Below are 7,296 nucleotides of genomic sequence, written 5' to 3' on the forward strand. Positions count from 1 at the left end.
TATGAAACTAAACAATATCGTAACGATTCCACATCACAATAGTATTTTTTACAAATGTATGCTCATTTTCCTGTAAATTAATTAGATATTTCGTGGCATCTTCCTCGTTAGTGTATTATAAATAGAGGCAATTGAGCAATTAAACCAAACCAGAGCAAACTTGCAAAGTCTCAAGAGAGTTAAAAAAAAAAAAAAAAGAGACACACAAGCAACTGGTCTTGAGACACAAGAAACCAAAAAAAAAAAACATGCTTGATACCGCAGCTATATGGGGGATAACCGGCACGACGGTGACGAGCTTCATGTTCATTTGGGCGATATACTCACAATACGTCCCTCGCCATCTCCGAAGCTACATAGAGAAATACGCATACAAGATGATCGGATGGGTCACCCTCTACGTCCACATCAAGTTCAACGAGTACACGGACGAAGGTCTCAAAAGAAGCGAGAACTACGACGCGATACGCAACTATCTCTCAACCAACTCCGCGGCTCGTGCCCTGAGGTTAAAGGCAGACGAATCCAAAAACAGCAAGGCCTTGGTGCTCAGCATGGACGACCACGAGGAGGTTGAAGATGCGTTTGATGGCGTGAAGGTAAAGTGGTATTCGAGTCTGAAGGAGATTCAGACACAGTCTAGTGGTTATGGTCGAAGCAGCTCGGGGGAGAGGAGGTTCTTTACTCTTACTTTCCATAGACGACACAGAGGGATGATCATTGAGAGTTATATAACTCATGTTTTAAGAGAAGGGAGAGAGATAGGGCTGAGGAACAGAGAGAGGAAGCTTTTCACTAATAATTCGAGCTCAGAATGGTATGCTTGGAGGTCAGGTAAGTGGAGCAATGTACCTTTTCACCATCCCGCGACGTTCGAGACTTTAGCTATGGATCCAGAGAAGAAAGAGAGGATCAAGAAGGATCTGGTAAAGTTTAGTAAAGGGAAAGATTATTACAAGAAGGTTGGGAAGCCGTGGAAACGAGGCTATCTCTTGTTTGGTCCGCCCGGGACGGGGAAGTCAACAATGATATCTGCAATAGCGAACTTCTTGGAGTATGATGTGTATGATCTTGAGCTAACCACCGTGAAGGATAACTCCGAGTTAAAGAAGCTGTTGCTTGATACTAAAGGCAAGTCTATTATTGTGATTGAAGATATTGATTGCTCTCTCGACCTCACGGGGCAGAGAAAGAGTAAAAAAGAGGAGGATGAAGAAGAAGAAGACGAGGAGGAGAAGAAGAAAGAGGAAGAGAAGAAGAAGATGGAAGGTGAGAAACAGAGTAAAGTGACTCTCTCAGGGCTACTAAACTCCATCGATGGGTTATGGTCAGCTTGTAGTGATGAGAAGATTATTATATTCACAACCAACTTTGTGGATAAGCTTGATCCCGCGTTGATAAGGAGAGGAAGGATGGATAACCACATTGAGATGTCTTATTGTCGGTTTGAAGCGTTTAAGGTTTTGGCTAAGAACTATTTGGAGATTGAGACGCATGAGTTGTATGGAGAGATTGAGAGGTTGCTTGAGGAGACCGACGTGTCGCCTGCTGATGTTGCGGAGACTTTGATGCCGAAGTCTGATGAGGAAGATGCGGATGTTTGCATCAAGCGTTTGGTTAAGACTGTGGAGGAGGAGAAGGAGAAGGCAAAGAAGCTGGCTGAGGAAGAAGAGAAGAGTAAAGCAGAGAGGCAAGAGAGAAGGAGAAAGAAGAAAGAGGAAGCAGAGGAGAAGAAGAAGAAGAAGAAGATAGAGGAAGAAGACAAGAAGAAGAAGTCAGAGGAAGAAGATAAGAAAGTTAAGGGTTCTGAAGAAAATAGTGACCTTCATGAGAGCAATGGTACCAACTAAGAAGATACAAGGAAAATAGCCCAATAATGTATTTTGTCTATTTGTGGTGTACCAATACCATGTAAGAATATGATGTTATATTTCAATTAATGAAATATTTTTTTTAAATCAAATATTATTAATCTTATTATATAAGTTTGGTTCCTCAAAGTTGCTAATTAACACGATCGCGACACATGTCAATTATATATTTAAGATTGTGATATGGATTAAACTATCTCATAATTAAAAAACAATATATATATATATATATTAATTATATATATATTTGATAATAACAAAAACGAATTTTGTTATAAATTATTAGAAATATTATTTAAGAGTAATTTCCATTTTTTAAATCTTAAACAAAATATATTTACAAAAAAAATTATTTGATAGTAATTTTCCTTTTAATATTGTTACATGTATTAAAATATCTCATGATTACAAATATATATACTAAGATACAAAACGAATTTTGAAGAAAAAATAAGTTTTAAAAATTATTAAAAAGTAAGAAAAAAGTAAAGAGTGTTTATTTGTAGTTTTCTTTTTTACAATTTTAAAAGGAATACCAGTATTTCTTTTCTAAAATTCTAAAAAATAGATTATTGTAATTTTCCTTTTAAAAATTTGACATGTGTTAAAATATCTCATTAGATATGTAATACGATATTAAAAATGAATTTCTGTTTTTTAAACGACAAAATAATTGCAAAATAATTTATTTAATAATAATTTTCTTTTTTTTAAATCGTATAGGAAAGATAAATATAAAAATATCTGATAGTAATTGTCTTTTTCAAAAATCTTAAACATAAGAAAATTGTAAACGAGGGTTTAGTAGTTTTCTTCTTCTTTTTTTAAATCCTAAACAAGAAAAGAGATTTGTAGGATAATTATTAAAAAGTAAGAAAAAAATAAAGAGTGTTTAATTGTAGTTTTCTTTCTTACAATTTTAAAAGGAATACCAGTTTTTCTTTTCTAAAATTCTAAAAAATAGATAATTGTAAAACATTATTAGATAGTAAAATATCTCATTAGATGTATAATAAGATATTAAAAATGAATTTCTGTTTTTTAAACGACAAAATAATTGCAAAATAATTTATTTAATACTAATTTTCTTTTTCTTAAATAGTACAGGAAAGATAATTATAAAAATATTGGATAGTAATTATCTGATAGTAATTGTCTTTTTCAAAAATCTTAAACATAAGAAAATTTTAAAGTGTTTAATTGTTTTCTTCTTCTTTTTTTAAATCCTAAACAAGAAAAAATATTTGTAGGACAATTATTAAAAAGTAAGAAAAAAGTAAATAGTGTTTAATTGCAGTTTTCTTTTTTACAATTTTAAAAGGAATACCAGTTTTTCTTTTCTAAAACTCTAAAAAATAGATAATTGTAAAACATTATTAGATAGTAATTTTCCTTTTAAAAATTTGACATGTGTTAAAATATCTCATTAGATATATAATAACGACAAAAAAATTACAAAATAATTTATTTAATACTAATTTTCTTTTTCTTAAATCGTATAGGAAAGATAAATACAAAAATATTTGATAGTAATTATCTGATAGTAATTGTCTTTTTCAAAAATCTTAAACATATGAAAATTGTAAACGAGTGTTTAGTAGTTTTTTTTTTAATCCTAAACAAGAAAAAAAGATTTGTAGGATAATTATTAAAAAGTAAGAAAAAAGTAAAGAGTGTTTAATTGTAGTTTTCCTTTTTACAATTTTAAAAGAAATACCAGTTTTTCTTTTCTAAAATTCTAAAAATTAGATAATTGTAAAACATTATTAGATAGTAATTTTACTTTTAAAAAATTGACATGTGTTAAAATATCTCATTAGATATATAATAAGATATTAAAAATTAATTTCTGTTTTTTAAACGACAAATTTTTTGCGAAATAATTTATTTAATACTAATTTTCTTTTTCTTAAATCATATAGGAAAGATAAATATAAACATAAGAAAATTGTAAATGAGTGTTTAGTAGTTTTCTTCTTTTTTTTTCAAATCCTAAACAAGAAAAAGATTTGTAGGATAATTATTTCAAATAATTTTTTTATGCATAATCAAAATTTCTATTTATATAGTTAATTTTCTGATTAAAAATCTTAAACCAAAAGAAACTACAATTATTCATATCCTTATATATGATTAAGTTCTCTCATATTTTGTCACTTCTCTTATTTTGTCACCAAACATGATGAGAGATACAAAAAAATATTAAGTGAGTTTTTCTACATGTTCTTTTACATCTTGGTGTGTTAATTTTTTTGTTTTCTGGGTGTCACATGTTGAAGTTTAACTAGATCTCCTGATTTTCACATGCTATTTTCTACTTAAACTGATGCTGATTTTTGTTAATATCATAGTTGTACTACTGATATGAATTTTTTTAAAGTATTTAATAGTAACTACAATTAATTATTTGATAGTAATCTATTTGTTTCTGAAATTTCTAAACAGAAGATAATTGTAAAAGATTATATGATGGGCAATTCTCCTAAATAGACCATTTTCAAGTTTTGTTCACAAAAATAGACCACAAAGAGGAAAATAACCAAAATATTTCATTTAATAGGTAAAAGAACTCTAATACCCTAGATATATAAAAAATCAAAAAAATCAAAAAAAAATTATAGTTTTAGATTATATGTTTTCAAATTCGAAAATTTTTATAAATTATTTTTTTGAAATAGTTTTTTCGAAATTTTTTTTTTCAAATTTTCTTTTTGTAATTCGAAAATACTTTTTGAAACTATTTTTAAAATTTTATTTTCAAATTGTAATATTTATTTTTTATTTTATAAAATTTTAAACCTCAATCCCAAATTTTCTCCCCTTAACTCTAAACCTTAAGGTTCGGAATAGTTAACCCTAGGGGTATAAATATATATTTACCTCTTTAATGAAACATTTTGGTAGACAAAACTTTTTAGTGCTATCCTAGGGTATTTCTCTTATATGATAGTAATTTTTTTTTCTAAAATCCTAAACAAAAATGTAAAAGAGTATTTGATTCTATTTTTTCTTATTCTTTGTAAATTCTAAATAAAAGAGATTTATAAAATATAATCCTAACAAAAAGAAAAAAGATTAAGAGTATAAAAAAAAGTAAAAGGTGTTTAACTGTAGTTTTCATTTTACTATTTTTCTTTTATAATTCTCTTTTTTTAGTATCTTTAAAAAAATAGAATTTTAAAAAACAATTCAGATGGCTTCTTACAAATATTTTTCGTTTATGAATTTTAAAAGGAAAAATTACTAACAAATATTTCCGAATAAGATAATTTTGTATTTATGATAAAAATTAAAAAAATGTCACAATTTTACAATATACATTGTCATGTGTCACGATCATGTTAATTAGACAATGTTAAAATATTATGTGATCATAATTTTCTTTCTATAAAACCCTAAAAGAGATTTGTAAATTGTTTTTTTTCCTATTTTTAAATCCTAACCAAAAGATTATTTTAAAAAAAAAGGCTGACCAAACAGAATTATAAAAGTTTATTTAATAATATTTTTTTCTTTTTATTAATTTGGTGATAAATATGATACTAAAAAATATTTAATTAACAAAGAAAAATTGTTAAAATAAGTTGTGATATTTAAAAAATGAATTGTAAAAATACCAATTAAAAAATATGTAATATTAACTGGAACTAATTATTGATAATATTTTAAAATACTAACAGGGAAAAATATTTAATAGTAACTTTTATTTTTTGAAAATCCTAAACAAAACAGAATTGTAAAAGTAACTTTTCAGTTATTTGTTTATAAATAGTTAACTTTCCACTTTAATATAAAATATCCTATTTTAAAAATCATAAACCCAAAAGAGCTTCAAATATTCACATCTGTATAGTCTAAGCTTTCTCATATTATTTTCAAAAAAAACATTAGTTTTCTTTCTTTCTGTAGAAAATAGGATCATACGTATTTACAACATAAATATTACGTGAGTATCTTTTTGTTTTCTTGATACAACTCTAATTTTTTTTATTCTTTCTACATCTTACGATGATGTTGTAATTGTTGTGAAATTATGATGATATCTTTGTACATATGAATATTATGAATATGTATTCTTTCATATAAGAAAATATATAACTAGCTATAATGTCATTTTATTACGATGTTATGTTTGTACGGGTCATAAGTCTCTTCTTTATTGTTATAAAAGTGAAAGAAAAGTCTATCTTTATTCATGACATAGAGTTTTTTTATATATGAGATTACACCGTCATAGATAAATAGAAATATTACAAATAATAATCTCTTGGTTATGAGCCATTCACAATCTTGTTCATAACCATTTAGAACTTGTAATGTGCTTTAATGTTGCCTCATTAAAACCTTACCAGGAAAACTTAATTAGGACAAAACCATGGTGAAGAAAAAAGAGTACAACACACATTATTTTCCATGATCTGGACATTAATGAAGGTCCCTTGGACATCTCCAATTTTCTGCAATCCGTGGGTGATGAAGATCTTGGACAGAATATGTTTCGTCTTCAAACATGATAGTTGGTTCTTCTTTACCATCAGCCATACCACAATCTGATCGAACATATTGAGTCATCGACCTCAAATACACACACACGAAATCTTGGATAATTTGCTGTGATATGCGTGTACCACAATGTGTAAAACATAATCTGTCTGAAAACAAATCAACAAAACCAAATAACCCCTCTTTGAGCTGGTTAGTATAAAGTAAACCAAAATCAAAGGCTTCTTCATCGTCTTTCTTATGGACCAATCAGATCAGTGTATAAAACAAGACTTCTGCATCGTCCATCTCAGGACTAAATGGACTTCTTTATCGTCCACCTTTGAACTGAATTGATTAGTGTCCAATACAAGTGATCTCACGCCCATGTACTAGATAATAGGTGAGACTGGTCCATATTAAATCTCTTGAATACCATTTTCTGTATATACTATTTGATGCACAAGGATTTCATTGTTAATGTACTCAAGCTGTAATCCCAAACAAAACTTTGCTTTCCAAGATCTTTCATTTCAAACTCTTTCTTGAGATATTCAACTGTTTGGGAAATTGTATCCAGAGGTTCCTATGATATTTAGATCATATACTTTGATGATTATCAATATTGTTCTCGAGAACTTGATGTACTTTCAGCTCAATATCCTCTAGTATTTTCATTATCCAGTGGACCATACAAATATGCAGTCACTACATCAACTTGTTGCAAGTCTAGTTTTCTCTCTTATATAGCCAGACATATGAGAAATCTAAAAGTAATTGCATCCACCACATGAGAGTATATCTCCTCATAATCTATTACTGGTCTTTGTGAGAATCCTTGTGCAACATCAGCTTTATATCTCACGATTTCTATTCCTCACAAGACCCATTTATATCCACTGGTTTTAACATCATATGGCGTCTTAATCATATGGCCAAATAC

General features: G+C 28.2%; 1 protein-coding gene across 1 annotated transcript; it reads left to right on the top strand.

Annotated features, from left to right (window-relative positions):
- Positions 1-85: 85 nt before the first annotated feature.
- On the top strand, positions 86-1,925 carry LOC106301289 (probable mitochondrial chaperone BCS1-B). Its single transcript, XM_013737653.1, has one exon. It carries the CDS (start codon positions 249-251, stop codon positions 1,848-1,850), a length of 1,602 nt encoding a protein of 533 aa, XP_013593107.1. The 5' UTR covers positions 86-248; the 3' UTR covers positions 1,851-1,925.
- The last annotated feature ends 5,371 nt before the right edge of the window (positions 1,926-7,296 follow it).

This window comes from Brassica oleracea, chromosome C7, assembly GCF_000695525.1.
Source record: "Brassica oleracea var. oleracea cultivar TO1000 chromosome C7, BOL, whole genome shotgun sequence".
Taxonomy (NCBI): Eukaryota; Viridiplantae; Streptophyta; class Magnoliopsida; order Brassicales; family Brassicaceae; genus Brassica; species Brassica oleracea.

Bases quoted from the DNA above. Each gene is read 5' to 3' on its own strand.
- LOC106301289 (XM_013737653.1), top strand. From the start codon at position 249: ATGCTTGATACCGCAGCTATATGGGGGATAACCGGCACGACGGTGACG.